Source organism: Dreissena polymorpha, chromosome 10, assembly GCF_020536995.1.
Source record: "Dreissena polymorpha isolate Duluth1 chromosome 10, UMN_Dpol_1.0, whole genome shotgun sequence".
Classification (NCBI taxonomy): Eukaryota; Metazoa; Mollusca; class Bivalvia; order Myida; family Dreissenidae; genus Dreissena; species Dreissena polymorpha.
In genome coordinates this window covers 87,284,585-87,306,675 of record NC_068364.1, presented here as the reverse complement: position 1 = coordinate 87,306,675, position 22,091 = coordinate 87,284,585, and the positions used below count along the sequence as shown (strand labels likewise).

Here is a 22,091-nt window from a genome sequence, read left to right as displayed (position 1 = left end):
GTACGTTTCATGAAAATCCTTAAAAGGGTATTCAAGATATGGAGTGGACTTAACAATGTATGCACAAATATTTGACCTTTAAGAACGCACTTTGCTTAGAAGCAACATGACTGACACGGGCCTTCTTCACATCCTTTCAATGCCCTTTACAATATAGCGAAGTTTCACGAGAATCTGTCACAGGGAATATGAGATATAGAGCTGTCATGAAAGTGTTTCCAAAAAACAGAATAAATGACATTCAGTCGGACAGATGGACAGGCAAATGAAATTCCTAGTCTCCACTCCCTTCACCAGGTGATTATAAACATCAGTACTACGTATGGGGGCATCAATGAGGCATTCACAAACGACATAATGTGCAGAAGATAAATTTATTGAGAATAACAAATAACTACATCTATATTTATATGCAAGAGATTCGATAAATGATCACAGTCAAAGCCAAACACCATATAGATATAATAACAGAAAACAAATATACAATAATGTAAATTGGAATTCATTTTGCGATTGCCAGGAGTAATACTGCACAGAATAGAAAACGAGATAAACTGTAAAAGTAACATTGAACAATTATTTATAAAACAACAATACAAAGCACATCTAACTTTCACACTGCTGCTTACATGTCACATTTATTATTGAAATTACAGAAAGCTTCTGTTCAGGACTGTAAAAGATTTTTACTCGAAAGTGAAATCTTCAAACTTATAAAATGACACAAGTAAAAAAAAAAAAAAAGGAAATAAAAGTTTTGTTGTACTATTTTTTAAATTGTTTCAAAAACAAAACATTGCAAAACAACAATTCATTTACGAACAATACTTATTAAACTTTTAAGTTAAAATATAAGACAAAACTTTTAAGTATAAATAAAAAGTACTGAAGCAAGTCTGACATGTTGCAAGCGATACAGAAGTTCCCTACGGGCTAAAACACCTTTCAATTAACAATTGAGTATTACCTCTGTATTGCATGTTATATGTAAATATGTAACAATCCATCATCGAATGTCCATTTGTCAAAGCAGTATTGTTAGATTATTTTTATTTATTTTTATCATTCCTGACATGTTTAACATTAGGTGGAAAATGATTATGCATCACAATGCCTTTCAAGAGTATTAAAAGTTCAATGATCATAATTATGTTGTATACTTTTTGAGTTATTGCAGTATATAGTGTTATAATATTTAAGTAACATTTGCTTGACTATTGACCTCTGGATATAATTATTAACCCTTTCCCACACAGAAGACAAGTGAAAATGGCTGTGTGCCAACAGCATAAAACCAGAACAGCCCCTGCAAGTAACTTGCAGTCTGTTCCGGTTTTATGCTGTTTGCTGCATATCAGTATCGGAGGATTGGAAATGAAGCCTTTAAAACTTAAATCTAGTAAGAACGGTCTTAAATTTGATTTAACTTAATTTGGGACTACACATTTGTAATAATAAGAATCTAAGTGGTAAAGGGTTAAAGATAATACATAATCCATTGCACCGAATTTGCATACAAGCTTGACAATCATATTTTAGGTTCCTTTGGAAGTTTTTGTTGACTGATGAAAAGTTTGAGGGATTGACAAACGAATAAAGGGTAAACCTATAGAGCTGTGTGTATACAAATTTCATTATAATACCTTTCATAAACACTTGTTTCGTGATATGAAAATATTAAGGTTTGTTCTATTTCAAGTAACAGTAACATGACATTTGCTTTATCTCAGTGAACAAAAAACATGGTACATAATACTTCAAAATAGGTAAACACATAAATGGGGTATTTTCATTACATGAAAAATGTATTCAAAACTTTTATTAGAAAGCCATTCCTATGCAGCAGGATGGTGGTATGGAAGTCGGTGGGTAATTGGTATAGTAATCAATGTCAATGAAGCTTTCTGAAAAGCTAGTTGCCATAATGGACTACCAGATTTTGAGAATAACTTAATTACTTTGCAGTTGATAAATTTACCGAGCTTCATCAAAGTATCTTTATAGTTGATTTCAGAATTCAATTTTGCAGTTTCACAGCAGGTGGCATAGCATAAAAAGTAACCCTTAAGTCCTCTCTGGTAACACACTGTTTGAGAACCAATAACACTATTTCGATTAGCAAATGCAGACACATGTAATAAGAATAAGCAAAACAAACGTTTAAGATACATTTCAGAAATGTGTTAGATAATATTAAACAAGGGCTGTTTGTATAACATGCATGCCCCCCAAATGGGCTGTCATTTGTAGTGGCTTCAGATCACTGTGACCTTAAACTTTGACCTAGAGTCCTGAAAATCAATAGGGGTCATCTGTCGGTCATGACCAATGTCCCCATGAACTTTCCTGATCCTAAACCAATGCATTTGTGAGTTATCAACCAGAAACCATTTTACTGTTTCAAGTCACTGTGACCTTGACCTTTGACCTAGAGTACTTAAAATCAATTGGGGTCATCTGTCAGTCATGACCAATGTCCCAATGAACTTTCCTGATCCCAAGCTTAAGCATTCTTGAGTTATCATCCAGAAATCTTTATACTGCTTCAAGTCACTGTGACCTTGACCTTTGACCTAGTGACCTGAAAATCAATAGGGGTCATCTGCCAGTCATGATCAATAAACCTATGAAGTTTCATGATCCTAGGCCTAAGCCTTCTCGAGTTACCATCCGGAAACCATTATACTGTTTCGAGTCACTGTGACCTTGACCTTTGACCTAGTGACCTGAAAATCAATAAGGGTCATCTGCCACACATGATCAATGTACTTATGATGTTTCATGATCCTAGGCGTAAGCTTTTTTGAGTTATCATGCGGAAACCATTTTACTATTTTGAGTCACTGTGACCTTGACCTTTGACCTAGTGACCTGAAAATCAATAGGGGCATCTGCCAGTCATGATCAATGTACCTATGTAGTTTCATAATCCTAGGCCTAAGCGTTGTTGAGTTATCATCCAGAAACCATTTGGTGGACGGACCAACGAACAGACCGACATGTGCAAAACAATATACCCCCTCTTCTTCGAAGGGGGGCATAAATATAGCATAAATTGCTTTTGTTGACAGATCTGCCTGTTTTTTTTCCTGATATTTAGTAATTCAACAACGCCTTGAAACTGGTTTTAAAGCATTAACAATATACATATGTCTGATTTTAGTTGCTGTTAAAAAACAAATCATAACAAAATGCAACAAAGATTATCAAACCAGTAATTGATTACTCACCAGATATGTAAATCTTTTGATTTTTTTGAGAGAACAGTTAAAGGAAAGAAAAAAACATATCAAAGACATACAATATTTTTGATAAGCTGCTATTTTGATACAAAAAATATATAAGGGCAAAATCTGCCATTGATTGCAAGACAAGTATAAACATGACATGAAAAAGAAAGTAAAAACTAAATATGGTAGCTGTTTTTAAAATAATGATTGAGTATTTGTATTGATCTTTGATAACAAAATTTGTATTCTTTCAATAACCATCTATGGAATGTGAGTATAAATCACCATTATCTGAAGGAAAAACATGTCATGGTTATTTTCAACCAACAAAAAAACAACAATTACCATAAACTCCCTAAGTAAGAAAAAATACAATATAAAGTGAAACAATTTATATTCTTCTGTTCAGTGAAAAAAAAAATAAACACAACATATATCTATCTGAACACAACATTTATCTATTATAATTTCAAATGCACCCTGTCTGTGTAAATTATGAACCTTTGGTGAAAAAAATGCAAACAAGTTAATATAAAATCTATATAATATTAATAATTATCATCTTTATATAACAAAAAAGGCTAGAATGAAAAAAGAGAGTAAACAAACGAGCACAAATTAGATCATTATCTTACAGAAATGTTGAAATATCGCTGTCTGTCAATGGAAGGTTTGGTTGTCATACCACCGGTTCACTATAAAAAGCGTTATATGTAATTTTTATGTTATAAATTCTTAAGATTCTTAACAAACCATGCTTTTGGTTAGAATGCAAGGACATTTTTAGTTTGTTTTTCATTAATAATAATGCAAAAATCAAAACATAATGACCCAGATAGGTCTTGGTTTAAGATGTCAATTAGTGAAAACCATGTTTTATGTTAAATGTATAATATTATAACCTATGATTATTTCCATTTCAATGAAAACAGATTCTTCATTATTAAACTGTATTTGAACAAAAACAATTAAAAATTAGCAAATACAAGTTAACAAAATAACGATATTAATAATAACAAATAACAAAGAAAAAAAGTTAAAATATAAATCCTTTAACTGTCTTATAAATTCAAAACAAACAGTTATAACAGAGTTAACAAAATACATTTATAACAAGACTATTGCCAAGCAATATAAGTCCCCTACAGGTGAAACTCCACCATTTTCAGAAATATTTCTAGTCTATTTGTTGCCACAGCAACCATAAATCTTGACGTAAGAACAAAATGAAATGACGTGCATAATCTCCATATTGCCATCTATCCATCTTTCCAGTTTCAGGAACAAATATCAAGAACTTTTTAAGTTATCGCAGGATCCACCATTTTCAGCAATATTTTTGTCTATTTGTTACCATAGCAACCAAAATTCTTGACATAGGAATAAAATGAAATGACGTACATAATCTCGATATTGCCATCTGTCCATGTTTCAAGTTTCATGAAAAAATATGAAGAACTTTTAAAGTTATCGCAGGATCCAGAAAAGTGTGACGGTCTGACAGACTCACAGACTGACGCACAGAGCGCAAACCATAAGTCCCCTCCAGTTTCACCCGTAGGGGACAATAAAATCATGCATTTTTAATCATATGGCTGAACATGTTAATAAATGTGTTCTTGCTGAACAATTTGTCATCCAGCACTTTCAAACAAAATCCTTAAACATTATATTCATTCATTTCTTTTTAAGACATGACATAGAATTTTGTTGGCTTATACCTGCATACGTATTGGTTTGACAAATGCATTCAATTTAATACAAATTATTTTACAAGGAAATAATATTTATGTAAGAAAGTTTTTAATAAGTGTTGTTTTCTACCTTGACAATAAATTTAACTTATTTTAGAGGGGCCATATATAAACAGATAGTTTGCATCTTTTTTTAACCTAATTTCCTTTTTCATTAAATGTAAAACAAATCAATGTCAAAAAAATTTACTTGTCAAGAAAGATAAATACACAATTTGGTGCAAGTTCGGAAATGATAGATTAACTACTGCGCATCACCACCAATCACTTCGATGTGTCATGACGCTGAATATTCATGCCTTTAATTGTTTGCTGCTTGGCTAAGTGTTACTAAAACGTTTAATTTCTCTCTTAATTCTAAACATTAAAATCAATTACAACAAATATATTCTCATATAATATGATAGGTATAATAATAGATATTTTATAAAAGGATATCATAAAACAAAAATACATGTATTTACATTTCCATTTTTTCATTCAACGTCATACAGTTCTTCTTTAAAGCAGTAAACAGTAAAACATAACAATGGAAACACAAAACCATGAACAAATGTCAAGTAAATTTGGATGTATACATTTTTTAAAGATTTTGATTGATCAATTTCCATTGTTGTTCTTCCAACATTGTCTCCCTTTTTGTGCTCCACAAATTGTCTCCCTTGCTCATGTCCATGGATTGTCCCCCTTTACTGCACTATCTCATACTTGGCCTTGTTGATGTTCTTGGCGAGACAACAGGCTAGCAGGGCTCCAATCAGCTGCAGTTCACATCACAAAAAGCATGTTAAAGTCTAGGGAGTCAATATCTGCTTTTCATAAAATAGCTTATAACAACCCTTGACAGGCAGGACAACACACACTTTAAAGAAAAGCATGACCGTATTGGACAGTTTTTACACCATTTGGCATGCAAATATCAAAAAATGTGCACAGGAATTCAAGATGTACAATACAGATAATAAAAGTATGAAGTGGTTTGTAGGCAACAATGTTTGCCTCATTTAATGCTTTTTTATTGTGTACAAATTGTCATCACACTGTATTTATCAGTTCTAAGTTCATATTTGTATATTCGATCCAGTTGTTGTGGGGTTTGAGCATCAATTCATGTATAATCTACTGTTCTCTTCTATTAAATGTTTTCATTCACAGACAAAAAGCAATTGTTTTTCATGGCAATTTGTTAATGTGTATCTTTAACAGCAGTATGACTATGCATGTACCTGGAAGAAGGAGATTCCGAGGGCGACGCCCCCGATCAGGGCCATGTTCTTCTGCATGAAGTCATTCACCTCTGTGAAACAGCCCTGCAAATACAAAATGCTGTTTTGGTAAAGATAAGTAATTTTATTATGTATAAGGTGTCTATTCTCTATTTAGCTCTCAACAAGGGTTCCCCCTGGCTCAAAAAAGTTGTTGCTACTTAATTTATCCCCTTTTTAAAAGTTGTCACCATCATTTTGTAAATAATATTGGCCACAATACATGCATTTGTGTCGCCATTATATATTATAAACTGCATGATTGTGACTTAAACTTAGCAAATTGGTCCTTACGGTGGGATATTTTGATTTTTTGAGTCACGAAAATGTACGACAATATCAAAATAACGACTTACTTGCAGATTTCTAAATCCTCCTTCAAATGAAGATGTGAATTTGTTGATACTACAACTGTCTGACCATTATCCATGATAAAATGCATCACTACAACTGCACGACAATTTATTCAATTGCATCATGTCAATCACAAAAGACAATTGAACCTTGTTTTCAGAAAATTGGGCTTAATGCATTTGCGTAAAGTGTCATCCCAGATTAGCCTGTGCAGTCTGCACAGGCTAATCAGGGACGACACTCTCGGCCTACATTTGATTTTCTATTAGGAGGGGCTTATTTGAAACTAAAAATACCATAAAAGCGCAGTGTCGTCCCTGATTAACCTGTGCGGACTGCACAGTTCATTCTGGGACGACACTTGATGCACATGCATTTAGCCCAGTTTTCTCAGAAAGCAGCTCAATTTATCAGCACTTACGCTAGTGTAAACATCCAGTGTTTGGTTGGTTTGTGTCGGGGTCAGATTGAAGTACCTGCACTCAGCCTCTGGGACCCTACAGCAGGACTTTGGCACAGCGTTTGTGCGGTTGAGTGCCTTCTGTTTGTCCGCCCAGGGAGTCTTGAACCAGTCCACATAGTTGTCGCTGCCGCAGCAGTGCAGCTGTTACAAGGGACATGTAATTTACAACTAACAAGATTCGTTTTACTTTGTCCTTTACTTATAAACCAATATCCGTATTTTTTATACCATTTTTGACATAGAGCTGCAGCCCTTTGGATTGGAAAAAATCGTGTTGTTTTTACTTGAATCAGCAAGGAAATCAGAGTTTTTGTGTGTGTGTTTTTTTATAAGAAATACTTAATATTTAAGGGAGATGAACTAAAAGTAAAGATTTTACACACACAAAATCTGGAAAACCTTCATATGCAGTAATTTTGGTACAAATTATTCTTTTTTAGTTGGGGAATTGGACAGAATCACATATCCAAATTTGACTAGGGCTGTAATGATACATTCGAATATTCGAATTACTCGAATACGGCTGTGGACGAATTGTATTCATTATTCCCCACCTCCCGAACCGAATATTTGGCGAATACAAACAACGTGATTTTGAGTTTGAAAGTTAAATCATCTTATCTTACCTTTCAAATGAAGGTTCATACAATAAACCCCTATATTTAAATGTTCTTCTCCTTATTCTTGCGTTTTTCATCATGTTTACCCCACCCACTGTTACACAGTGAGATTATCAACAATAATGGCGAGCACCAGTTGAATATTTACTACATTGAAGTGAAAAATCTTTCGATGGTTGTTTAATGTTTATTTAGGCAAATACGAGAGCTTTGATGCTCAAACATACACACAAAGGATTGGCAGATGGAATTTCTTTTTTGTTTATCTTTACGCCAATGATCGTGCAACTTATCAACAAACATGGAGCCTAGTAGCAAAGGGAATGCTATTGATATCGTTGACCTGCCTGCCAAATACACATTGTTTGTCTGGCGCTCTGTTCAAAGTTAAAGCAGTTCTACTCAGTGTTTTATTATTTCAAAGTGTTATATTTCATATTTTCTGTATGCAATGATACTCAATTAATCAGATTGACAAATACCCATAGTTTCATAATATATAATGTCATGTCAAGTTGTCAGTATTACTTTTGTTCATTGAAATTCATATTCGTTAATAAATATTCATATTTGCCACCCTGTATTCGTGATACGTATTGTATTTGATACCTAGTGTATTCGTTACAGCCCTAAATTTGACACACACAAACACTGCCTATTATTTGTCGGATACTTATTTTAGTAGATTTTGTGGTCTTCTCAACCTCAAAAATCAAAGTGCATTATTGTAATAGTCTTAAGTCGGACAAAAATGCCAGATTTAATGTATCTACAGAGCTCATGTCAACAAAATTTAATGAATGTACATTAACAATACAGTCGATTGGTGTATAACGGATAGCTAAGGACTTTGAGTCTCATTTCAAAGAAAACGCCATGCATTCAGTAATTAAACCATTAAACCTAGATAGACACATGTCTTTCCTATTGAAACATGCCAGCGGTTTTAAATTTCCGAAAAAAATATTATTTGTTTACAGCGCGAATTTCATGGTACACTGATTCAGCCATTACTGGATCGCTTAGGTCTTTATCGGATTACATGTGTATCGTGTTATTTCTTGAAATTTGACACAGCATTTGTAAAAATAAATGCAATATGTGTACATTTCCAGAAAGGAAATTCATTTTTGCGTTTAATAAGATCAAGTTCATGGAAATCACTGCACAATTAATGAAGTAATGGCTGTTCAAAGCAATGCACCCTATATTCGGGTCATTTTGAGTTCAATACCTTGTTATATATATAGATTTGATAGTGAAAAATATGATTTCAGAGAAATCGATTTTTTGTTTTAATTTGATTATTTTTCATTAAAAATGATGTTTTCACTAATAATATCATAGCCACACGCTAACCACATGTGTATTGGACAACTTTAATTGAGTTTATAATCATTTTGAGACAATCCCCACATTCCTGAATATGTGTCACCACATGTCCGTTATTCACTAAATCCCGAGTTGCAGCTTTTATGCTTATTTTATATGGTACGCATCAATTTGGTTTCTGAGCATTCTTACTTTTGTAAAGGACACATAATACTAAAATAACAAGGGCTGTTTGTAAAACATGCATGCCCCCCATATGTGCTCTCCGTTGTAGTGACAGCCATTGTGTGAATATGTTTTTTGTCACTGTGACCTTGACCTTTGACCTAGTGACCAGAAAATCAATAGGGGTCATCTGCCAGTCATGATCAATGTACCTATGAAGTTTCATGATCCTAGCCATAAGCGTTCTTGAGTTATCATCCGGAAACCATTTTACTATTTCGGGTCACCGTGACGTTTGACCTAGTGACCTGAAAATCAATAGGGGTCATCTGCAAGTCATGATCAATCTACCTATCAAGTTTCATGATCCTAGGAATAAGCGTTCTCAGTTATCTTTCGGAAAAAAATTAACTATTTCGGGTCACAGTGAACTTGACCTTCGACCTAGTGACCTCAAAATCGATAGGGGTCATCTGCGAGTCATGATCAATGTACCTATGAAGTTTCATGATCCTAGGCATAAGCGTTCTTGAGTTATCATCCGGAAACCATTTTACTATTTCGGGTCACCATGACCTTGACCTTCGACCTAGTTACCTTAAAATCAATAGGGGTCATCTGCGAGTCATGATCAATGTACCTATGAAGTTTCATGATTGTAGCCATTAGCGTTCTTGAGTTATCATCCGGAAACCATTTTACTATTTCAGGTCACCGTGACCTTGACCTTTGATATAGTGACCTGAAAATAAATAGGGGTCAACTGCAGTTCATGATCAATCTCCCTATCAAGTTTCATGATCCTAGGCATAAGCGTTCTTGAGTTATCATCCGGAAACCATTTTACTATTTCGGGTCACACTGACCTTGACCTTTGACCTAGTGACCAGAAAATCAATAGGGGTCATCTGCGAGTCATGATCAATGTACCTATGAAGTTTCATGATCCTAGGCATAAGCGTTCTTGAGTTATCATCCGGAAACCATTTTACTATTTCTGGTCACCGAGACCTTGACCTTTGACCTAGTGACCTGAAAATCAAAAGGGGTCATCTGCCAGCCATTATCAATCTACCTAGGAAGTTTCATGATCCTAGGCATAAGCGTTCTTGAGTTATCATCCGGAAACCATTTTACTATTTCGGGTCACTGTGACCTTGACCTTTGACCTAGTGACCTGAAAATCAATAGGGGTCATCTGCGAGTCATGATCAATCTACCTATCAAGTTTCATGATCCTAGGCCTAAGCGTTCTTGAGTTATCATCCGGAAACCATTTTACTATTTCGGGTCATCGTGACCTTGACCTTTGACCTAGTGACCTCAAAATCAATAGGGGTCATCTGTGAGTCATGATCAATGTACCTATGAAGTTTCATGATCCTAGGCCCAAGTGTTCTTGAGTTATCATCCGGAAACCACCTGGTGGACGGACTGACCGACCGACCAACATGTGCAAAGCAATATACCCCCTCTTCTTCGAAGGGGGGCATAAATATTACATCAATGAACATTATGTTTACCAAACAAAATCTGCAAAATTCAAGAAACCATTCGTCTGCACTTTTCCTGTCGTCACAAAAACGGTGCGTACATAACGTGACCTTGTTTTGCTTTCGAAAAAAGAAACAGTTGTAAACATTGACACACGTCAACAAAAACATGAATCGACTTAACAATGATAGGCTTTTTGTATTTAATTCATTGAACACTATAAATCTTAACATTAATAAAAGTATTTTGCAAAAAACGTTTAACCTATCCATTACTCACTAAAATCCACACCAATCAACTGTATCTTCAGAATAACTAGCTATGCAGATCTCTGTACACTGTACATATCTTTACGCAACTGAGAATTCTCAATTAGATTCTTGGTGTACTAACTGTACTATTTTGAAGCTACAGTACATTTCAAAAGAAATGTTTAGGGCTTTTCTTTTCAAATTTAAACTGTGAATCTAAATCAAATTAATATGGGACATCAGTATATCAATTTTTCCTACTTCATTGCCTTTTGAACACTCAGAATTTCTATGCATACAGGTTGTTTTTTCTTAATTTGGTGAAAGGGCCTGGCCTTCCATTTTGGGGAAACAATAATCGACAAAAAATGAGAAAGGGAAACACATTTCCAAAGAAAGCTTGCAATTTGGGAAAAATTGCATCATTTTAAAGAAATTCTCTTTGGGAAAGGGGCCATCCTCTTGGAGAATGGGGCCTTTATAAAGCCCTTACTAAAGAAGTGAAATATATATGTTTTCAACCTCAAATGTACCGTAATGCTCCAGTAAATAAATCAAACTCTCATCCCCAATAATAAGGCATATATTATTCATGATGAATAAGTGGCTCTAAATATAGTTACATAGAAAGAGTTGATTCTGGTAAGCCAGCTCATGCAAATATTGATTATCTGGTGCAACAAAAAACCAATTCAAAGCAGAGAGCTTGCCTGAAGCATAACTGAGCTGAATTCATACTGCTGAATTCACAGACAATGTTGATCAGTCAGACTGTTAATATTTACCAAATGACTGCATTGTAAACTTCAGCTAAACACAATTATAATCAATAATAAAAAATTATGAAGCACTGCAATTGCAGGCAAAATACCAAACCCACGGCCTTGCAGTTTCAGAGAAGATTTTTTAAAGTTTTTACAATACATGTTTACATACAAAGGAAAGAAGTAATCCCCAGGGTTGGGCTAATGTTGACCCCTGGGGAATTATTTGAACAAACTTTGTAGAGGACCATCATACAATGTTACCCAACAAATAAAACCCCTGACCTTTGCCGTTTTATAGAAAAAGATTTTGAGGTTATTACTAAATATGTCTATTTAAATCATGTGACCCCTGAGGGTTTTGACCCTATGGAAGTTTTCATATTTTTTAATCTATTTTTAGCTCTGTTGGCCTACATAATTATGCAATAGACTAGAACGATTTGAACAAATATGAAAGAGGGCCACCCAAGGATCATTGCTGTAAAGTATCGTTAAAATCTGTCAAGGAGAACTGGTGATGTTGTTAGTGCGTGCGTTAGGTGAGACCCACCTCACACATGCACGAAAAGACGACTGAAAACATGGTATCCTTAAAGCCCCCTATGAGCACTTTGCACACATTTCACAAAGAAAACCAATTTGACATTATTATGGGCTACAGTAAAAATATGTTAAGCTAATATATATGGATAACAAAATACTTTTAACATTGTACCATAAATAAACTATTTAAAGAAACTGATAAACTTATGTACATTGTGTTGCATTCCATCCATAGCCTGCGCCTTCTCAGCATGACTGTCGTACTCAGTCATGGCTGTCTGTAGGCCCTCCTTGAAACCCCCGGTCAGCTGTGAACACACAACAACACTGTGACTATGTGGTCACACATGGTAACCAAGGACAACAAAACAACAGTGCATCTGGTTACATATTATGGTTGTTGTTACCAATTTTACAACAGACCAACAATACCTCCACTCCTCCAGTAACATATGGTTGTCAATGAAAATCAAGGTGCAAAACATTCACATCTCAATCAGAACTAGAGCTTTGTCACAGACGTGACATATACCCCCACATGCCGCATTGACAAAGACTATTTTGCAAGCTGTCTTCACAAAACAAGAGAATCTAAATGGTGATTTTTAAGAATTATTATGCCATTTTTATTTATGGCCATTTTGACCTTTGAACTCTTGAATTCTTTCGCATGACACACTGTCCAATGACTGTGAACAAAATTAATGTACAGAGTCATTTTAAAATCTCACAATAAATTATATAGTTATGGCCCGGACAAGCTCATTTATGGCCATTTTTCACTTTTGAACTCCAAGTGCGACCTTTACCTTTAAGATATCAACGTAATTCTTCCGCATGACACATTGTCCAATGGTTGTGAACAAATGAACCAAGTAATTTTAAAATCTCACAATGAATGACATAGTTATGGCCCGGACAAGATTATTTACGGCCATTTTTGACCTTTGAACTCAGTGTGACCTTGGAGATATCGACGTAATTCTTTCGCGCGACACACCATCCAAAAATGGTGAACAAATGTGCCAAATTATTTTAAAATCTCACAATGATGACATAGTTATGACCTGGACAAGCTAAATTATGGCCATTTTTTACCGTTGAACTCAAGTTTGACCTTAACCTTGGAGATATCAATGTAATTCTTTCGCGCCACACACCAGCAAATGATGCTGAACAAATGTGCCAAATTATTTTAAAATCTCGCAATGAACAACATAGTTATAACCCGGACAAGCTCATTTATGGCCATTTTTGACCTTTGAACTTAAAGTGTGACCTTGACCTCTGAGATATCTACGTAATTCTTTCGCGCGACACACTGTCCAATGACGGTGAGCAAATGTGCCAAATGATTTTAAAATCTCACAATGAATGACATAGTTATTGCCCGGACAAGCTCATTTATGGCAATTTTTTATCTTTGAACTCAAAGTGTGACCTTGACCTTGGAGATATCGACGTAATTCTTTCGCGTGACATACCGTCCAATGATGGTGAACACATTTTCCAAATGATTTTAAAATCTCACAATAAATTATTAAGTTATGGCCCGGACATGCATTTGACCTTTCTTTGAACTCAAAGTGTGACCTTGACCTTGGAGATATCGACGAAATTCTTTCGCGCGACACACCGTCCAATGATGCTGAACAAATTTGCCAAAAGATTTTTAAATCTCACAATAAATGATAAAGTTATGGCCCGCACATGCATTTTACCTTTGAACACCAAAGTGTTACCTTGACCTTTGAGATGTTGACATACTTCTTTCGCGCAACACATCGTCCTATGATGGTAAACAAATGTACCAAGTTATTTTAAAATTTAACGATAAATGACATAGTTATGGTCCGCACAAACTTTCGGTTTAAAATGCACTTAGTGACCCTGTGACCTTGTTTTTGACCGGGCATGACCCATATTTAAACTTGACCTTGACATCATCTACATACAACTTCTGACCAAGTTTGGTGAAGATCGGATAAAACTTTCGGGACAGACCGACAGACAGACGAACCGACAAAGTGACTCCTATATAGCCCCCATTACCAGTAATGGGGGTATACAAATCTGTGGGTCATTATTGTCAACCGCTGGTAAATGATAAACAATGGTTTATTGCAGTAAAAAATATTAACTATTGCTTAATAATAACTTTGCTGATGTAAATCAGTAAATAGGCAAGTATAATTCAATGTAACCCAGCTTAAATGTAAGATACTTAACGCACATATAATAAGAACAGTTTGTCTAGAACAAGACTCATTATGTCTCAGAGTGTGGGTACATGTACATACCCTGTTCTTGTAGACAAAGCCAGCTATGCCTGAGCTCAGCTCTACCACAAACACCAGCACCAGGAATCCAGAGTACTAACAAATAAAATGGAAACTATGATGATTAACAGGAAAATGTGTTTATTGTAGGCATATACAATTTTAAATCTTAACTGAGAATGAAACTCTTTCCAATTTTTTTCATATCAATGGTTTCAAAAACTTTAACTTGTAACAACTGGTATTATAGAATTATTACAGACAGTATATTTGTATACTTTTTTATCACAACTTACAGGTGTATACAAATTTTAATCGGAAAAATAGCACTGTTTATGCAAATACTTTTTTCCAAAATTAGTAAGATTAAAAACAAAAAGGTTTATTTTTATTGCATTAAATTAAATTTTATGGCCGCTTCACCTTTTTGGTTGCTTGTTTTAGTGTTTTTTGTGGGTTTACAACAGTATTTCTTCCATATCACGGCTGTCTACTAACCAACTCACGGTTTTCTTGGGTTGGGTTGGTAGTAAATGCACACAATTATGTCAGTCACTGACAACTGCCCAACTTAAATCAGAGACTGAATGCCTGAAGGAAAGGATTTCATAACCAATGCTCCAAAAATGTCAAGGATCAAACCTACTCTCCTCCAAATTGTAGGCTAGCATTCTACCAACGGAGATATATGGAGCTGGGCAACTTCACCAAATATAGCAGCTAATTTTTTATGTTTGTGAGCCAGAATTTTTATCATATCAAACATTTTGGGGCTTTGTTCTGACAAAGTTGTAGCCAAATCAAACAAGAGCACCGCCTTGCGGGTGCAGACCGCTCATCTATTTTCTTTTTAAAGGTGAAGGGACTTTCATTTTCAATCACAAAGGAGGGAGGGGTGGAGTGTGGGGGTGTGGACATTTATTACATTATCTTCCAAAAATGCAGAAAAAAAAATGCAAAAAAAAAAAATCGCAGGGGGGGGGGGGATTCTTGGGTGCGATGGTTGGACGGTATTTCAAACATAAAATAATAAAAATAAATATTTGTGTGTTTTTAACCGTTTCAAAAAAAAATAATTGGGGGTGGGGGGTGGGGGGGGGGGGAGTATAGTGTAAGGTAGTGGTGGTCATTTGTGAGATGATCTTAAAAAAAATAAAAAAATAAAAAACAATTTGGGGGGGGATTCGGGGGGTGGGGGGGAGGGGGGGTGGGTTGGGGGGTATTCTTGGGTGCGGTGGTTGGACGGTATTTCAAACATAAAATAATAAAAATAAATATTTGTGTTTTTTAACCGTTTCAAAAAAAATAAAATTGGGGGGTGGGGTCGGGTGGGGGGGATATAGTGTGAGGGTGTGGTGGTCATTAGTGAGATGATTTAAAAAAAAAAAATTAGGGGGGGGGGATTCGGAGGGGGGGAGGGGGGGGGCACGGGGAATGGTTTGGGTGGAGTGTATTGTGGTATGTCAGGTAAGAGTAGTTTTGTCAAAGTATCAATCAAATCTAATCATAAATAAAGAAGTTATGGCAATTTTAGCAAAATTTAATAATTTGACATTGAGAGTCAAGGTCATTCAAAGGTCAAGGTAAAATTCAACTTGCCAGGTACAGTAACCTCATGATAGCATGAAAGTATTTGAAGTTTGAAAGCAATAGCCTTGATACTTTAGAAGTCAAGTGGATTGAAACACAAAATTTAACCATATATTCAAAGTTACTAAGTCAAAAAAGGGCCATAATTCCGTAAAAATGACAACCAGAGTTATGCAACTTGTCCTTTTACTGTACCCTTATGATAGTTTGCGAGTGTTCCAAGTATGAAAGCAATATCTATGATACTTTAGGGGTAAAGTGGACCAAAACACAAAACTTAACAAAATTTTCAAAATTCTAAGTATAAAGGGCCCATAATTCCGTCCAAATGCCAGTCAGAGTTACATAACTTTGCCTGCACAGTCCCCTTATGATAGTTAATAAGTGTTGCAAGTATGAAAGCAATAGCTTTGATACTGTAGGAATAAAGTGGACCTAAACACAAAACTTAACCAAATTTTCAATTTTCTAAGTATAAAAAGGGCACATAATTCTGTCAAAATGCCAGTCAGAGTTACATTACTTTGCCTGCCCAGTCCCCTTATGATAGTAAGTAAGTGTTGCAAGTATGAAAGCAATAGCTTTGATACTTAAGGAATAAAATGGACCTAAACACAAAACTTAACAAAAAATTTCAATTTTCTAAGTATAAAAAGGGCACATAATTCTGTCAAAATGCACGCCAGAGTTATCTAACTTTGCCTGCCCAGTCCCCTCATGATAGTAAGTAAGTGTACCAAGTTTGAATGCAATAGCATTGATACTTTCTGAGAAAAGTGGACCTAAACGCAAAACTTAATCGGACGCCAACGCCAAGGTGATGACAATAGCTCATAATTTTTTTTTTCAAAAAATAGATGAGCTAAAAATGTTTAACTTGTAGGCCCTTTTTGGGTAGAAATTGGCTAATTTGGCAAATGGAAATTTAGTTCTTATTTGAATTATTCTTGTAGTTAAGTATCTCACAATCAATATGAAAGGGGCATATATATAGTAGCACATACCATGTAGAGCAGCACTGAATTTCCCTTAAAGGTGCAGCAGCAACCAAACGAGCCTACAAGAACAATCAAAGCTCCGACTCCTATAAGGACATAGGGGACCTCCTTGTAGTACACGGAGGAGAGCTCCATGTAGATGTACAGCTGCAGCTTTGTCCATATCCCCAGCGCCAGGACAGCAATACCAGACAGCTGAGGAACAAACAAACAATACAATGATGCGAGCAATGTCAGTGTTTTTTTCACCATTTTGGGAATGGGGCAGGGTCCCATTGGATTGGGAAAATTTACGGCCTTTTGACTAAAATAAATCGGGAAATAAGTGTTGTTGTTTGCTAAGATATGCGTCAAAATTGAGAATACAAGAGTTTTCAGTATTATATTTACTAAGGTTGAACGTAAATGGATGGGAGATTAACAAAATATTGAGATCTACAAAAAAATATTTTTGTGTTTTTAAATCTTCCATTGAGAATTTTAAGCTCCCATTTGGGAAAAAAATATACTTTATTCCATTGGGAATGGGGCCGATTACCAAACCCAATTTTGAATGAAAAAAAACACTGAATGTATAATTGTTATTCTTTCTCTTGGTTGGTTTGCCATTTTCTCATGATGTGGGTCTTTGTAAATCTCATTGCGAGCTGTTAATGGCATATTTTAGCACAATGCATTTCGATATAAAATTGAATTCAAACAAGAGATGTGCCCCCTTCTTCGCCCCTTTGAAGCCATATATTTGACCTTTGACCTTGAAGGATGACCTTGACTTGTTCACCGCTTAAAATGTGCAGCTCCATGAGATACACATGCATCCCAAATATCAAGTTGCTATCTTACAAATGCAAAAGTTATGACCAATGTTAAAGTTTTCGGACGGACGGACTGTCAGACTGACTGACAGCCAGACGGACAGACAGTTCAAAAACTATATGCCAACCATTAGGGGCATAAAAAGCAAATACAGCAAACTGGCAAATAAGGGGAGCCTATTCAGGCGTTCAGGAACAACTTCCAGACGTGCTGACCGAGTACAGCAAACAATTTTGGTAATATAATTTAATGATTTTCTCTTAACCTGAAACTATACTATTTCGGTAGTGTTTTTTTTTCTCATCTTGAAAACAAAATTGTGTTAATCGCTAGTCAATTATGTCTTCCCCTGACCATTAAGTGACCGAGTAGAGACCCTAAAATTCTGCGAGATGGATTTTAACGTGTAATTGTAACTGGGCCACAATTTGTGTTGATGTGTCATTAAAAACAAGCAGAGAGTAGTCCGGAATTCTGAACATTGAACAGTGTTACATCCTTGATGCTGAGCACAGACACAGTGATGCAGCCAAATTTAAAGGGATTTCTCTTGAATCAGCCAATAAAATATCCGAATGTATTCATTCGTACCTGCTGGCGTTATGCAGAGGTCATTTAATGTGAAAAGCTGCTTAAAACAGCTACGCCGAAAAAGCACACAAGTTTTCTATACCGATGTTAAGGTATTAAAGAGACTGGTTGACATCGTGTGAACTACTAGGGTAACAAGTAATGCATCAACAACAAAGTAAGGGTAAACAGTGCTGTCTTTATGACCACCTAATTCATGAGTAAAAACTACTGCTCGCAGATTAATTTTGTATTTATTTTCATCAATCATCTTATTGTATATTTTGAATTGTAAATGGAGTAAAAAAAAAGTTTTGTTAAGGGAATTTCCTTCGTGAAATTATATTTTTAGTGTGATAGGTATTCGATATTCCAACAATATTCATTTAATATGGTGGTGATTGCAAATTTTATGTTGTATTTTCATCATATTTTTTAATGCTTTCAGAACGTCAAAGAAGAGACATGTTGTTGTTATTTAATATTTTGTCTAAGTTATCTCTAAAATAAATATGAGAATAAACAGTCGACACCCATCTCGACCTGTGCGTTAAGACACACTCTTTAAAATTTGAATAGTCTGTGTTCATTTAAAACTTGCTATTTAAGATAAGAGAAGATTTATTTTGAGTCGGCAAGAGTGAATAAAAACAACAAACATAAGCTCAGGCAGCTTGTACAACCGACCATAAAACATGTTGAATATGGATAACAAGTGTATAAAAGCTGAAAAGACTGAAAACAATCTGTAATTAAAAGGCATATATACATAAAATATATAGCATGATATTTATAACATCAGATATGGTTATTTAAAAAGTTTAGATTTGTCTGCTCGTCTTTTTAAAAAAGTATATAACAATTTAAAACAAGATGTGTTTGTGAAACACAATGTCCCCCTATATGACGTTTGACCTTGAAGGATGACCTTGACCCTTCACCACTCAAAATGTGCAGCTCCATGAGAAACACATGCATTTCAAATATAAAATTGCTAGCTTCAATATTGCAGAAGTGACATTACATCAGCAATTTTGACCCATATATTTGACCTTGAAGGATGACCTTGACCTTTCACCACTCAAAATGTGCAGCTCCATGAGATACACATGCATGCCAAATATCAAGTTGCTATCTTCAATAGTGAAAAAGTATTCATAAAATAAGCGATTTGGGCCACATATATTTGACCTCTGACCTTAAAGGATGACCTTGACCTTGACCTTTCACCACTCAAAATGTGCAGCTCCATGAGATACACATGCATGCCAAATTTCAAGTTGCTATCTTCAATATTGCAAAAGTACTCATAAAATAAGCGATTTGGGCCACATATATTTGACCTCTGACCTTGAAGGATGACCTTGACCTTTCACCACTCAAAATGTGCAGCTCCATGAGATACACATGCATGCCAAATATGAAGTTGCTATCTTGAATATTGAAATATTGCAAAAGTGTACATTAAATTAGCGATTTTGACCCATATATTTGACCTTTGACCTTGCATGCCAAATATCAAGTTGCTATCTTCAATATTGCAAAAGTTATTGCAAATGTTAAAGTTGGCGCAAACCAACCAACAGACCAACCAACCAACAAACAGGGCAAAAACAATATGTCCCCCACTACTATAGTGGGGGACATAAAAAAAACAAGTTGCATCTAAGATGATGCAATAGCGAACAACTTCAGTGCTTTGATTTAGCAAGCAAATGGAAATTGTTGCATGTTTCCTCTATTGGGAAAGAGTGGTTTACTGGTACATTAGGAAGGAAAAAAGCGGGTGTGGGGATGGTGAAATATAATGTACCATTTTCAATGCTTTATGCAAAAAGCTGTAAGTGTTAAGTGATAAAGCAAAATTTTAGCTTTATCTAGAAACATAAAGTTTACCTTACCATGTGTTATTATTTTTTTATTGCAAGGAAATTTGACTCTGTTGATGCCTGATGGCTGTCAAATAAAAATAAATTTTGCAGTAAAAACACTTATTATAATTAGTATATGTCTTAAGTTTGTGTTATTTTAAATCAAAACACACCCTAATTGAGTAATTATACTATCACCACACTTATGAAGCCACCCGCGGCAGTGCATAATCCATATGTCCATGTTTTGTCAAAAAGTGGCACAATATTCGGACGTTATTTTGTCCAAAACACTAAAAGAAACGTTTACCCAGAATATGAAGTTAAAGATTGTGAGGAAGGACTTTGTTAATGCCACTGCAGGCCCTGAAGACATCGCAGCTCCAATTCGTCCGCCTGCCATTTTGAAACTTCAGAATATCTGCCTCAGCTGCAGACAGTACGTCACTAATGTATTCGGAAAACGGCGCTACATGAAGTATTAATTTGTGATTATCGCATTGTCAAAAACAACAAAGATGGCGGACGAAATGGAAGTTGACAGAGAAGCGAATCAAAAAACGGACAAGATGTTTACTCTTAAGAAATGGAATCTCGTTGCTATGTGGAGCTGGGATGTAGAATGTGATACCTGCGCTATCTGTAGAGTTCAAGTGATGGGTAGGTATAGAAATTACAATATTTCTTTAAACTCGTTGACGTCCCAATTCATAAACATTTCAGTCTTCAGTCTTAGTTTAGACAGGGATTTCAATAGATTTTAAAAACAAGGAGTCAATGACCCCTGGTCTAAAATTTTGAGGAGTCAAATTGAAAAATGTTGGGGTCAATTTTGAAGCGCAAAAATAGGTGTACAAGAATTGTGTTTTTGTCTGTATTATTCAATTTTATTAAATGACATAATTTGCATACAAAATGATTCATATAAAGGAACACAAGTAATATCATACTGTTTTTATTAATAATACTATTGCTAACCCCTTAATTCCCCTTATTACTGGTATCAACTTATTTATAATTCATTTAACTAGCACCATTACTACTGGCGTACGCTGTAGTGTTTTCACAGTTAGCTCTTTGGGGTTCGTTTACAACAACAACAGTAATTACTTGCAACGGCACTAAATACAATACTCACGTTGCCATCGACTGGAATGCTCGTCAGGATGGCACCAATCGTCCTCGTCGTCTTCGAGGGAACTCGTCGGCTATACTCTTCGGCTATACTCGTCGGTTGCACGTCACAAAATGGCACTATACATGTACTTCTGGGAATACACCTCCAGGCGAATACGTACTTAAACACTGGAACTACTATCGTACTCAGGGTTACACGCACAGGTTCACAGTTACAGGCTCACAGTTACAGACACACATATACAATACAATACCATATAAGATATACAGGCTCACAATTCCTCACACAATACTCACATTGGGACATAGGCACATAAACCCATCTACTCACATCAACGTCCCGTGCACAAGAGACTGTACAAACTCGTGCTACCCAGCATGCACTTTACCGATTTGTCGCTGGTTCCCAATCACGAGGTATGTGCGCATTTTGTAGACCGGGCACCGGCACAACACTGTCAATCGAAATTTGTACCAGCAAATAATGCCGCTGTAGAAAAACGATATGCTTCAGTTTTATAAATGGACATGATGAAATATACATGTACTGAAATTGAAGTGTTGCCGCATAAAATTGTAATACGGGTATCGT

General features: G+C 35.4%; 3 protein-coding genes across 4 annotated transcripts in view; 1 reads left to right on the top strand and 2 right to left on the bottom strand.

Moving 5' to 3' along the window:
• LOC127849305 (uncharacterized) overlaps window positions 1-22,091 on the bottom strand; it is a 228,175-nt gene that overhangs the window by 70,493 nt on the left and 135,591 nt on the right. The gene's annotated exons all lie outside the window — the stretch shown is intronic.
• Window positions 361-20,841, bottom strand: LOC127847568 (tetraspanin-7-like). The gene is made up of 7 exons (XM_052379580.1): window positions 20,673-20,841; window positions 17,112-17,300; window positions 14,539-14,613; window positions 12,451-12,546; window positions 7,025-7,207; window positions 6,211-6,294; window positions 361-5,745 (listed from the first exon to the last, which is right to left on the bottom strand). The coding sequence occupies exons 1-7, from the start codon at window positions 20,763-20,765 to the stop codon at window positions 5,674-5,676; spliced, it is 792 nt and encodes a 263-aa protein (XP_052235540.1). The 5' UTR covers window positions 20,766-20,841; the 3' UTR covers window positions 361-5,673.
• LOC127847573 (RING-box protein 2-like) overlaps window positions 20,855-22,091 on the top strand; it is a 223,944-nt gene continuing 222,707 nt past the window's right edge. For both annotated transcript variants that reach the window (XM_052379587.1, XM_052379585.1), the window contains exon 1: window positions 20,855-21,022. In XM_052379587.1, the coding sequence (XP_052235547.1) occupies window positions 20,881-21,022 (142 nt within the window). In that variant the 5' untranslated portion in view covers window positions 20,855-20,880. The remainder of the gene's footprint in view (window positions 21,023-22,091) is intronic.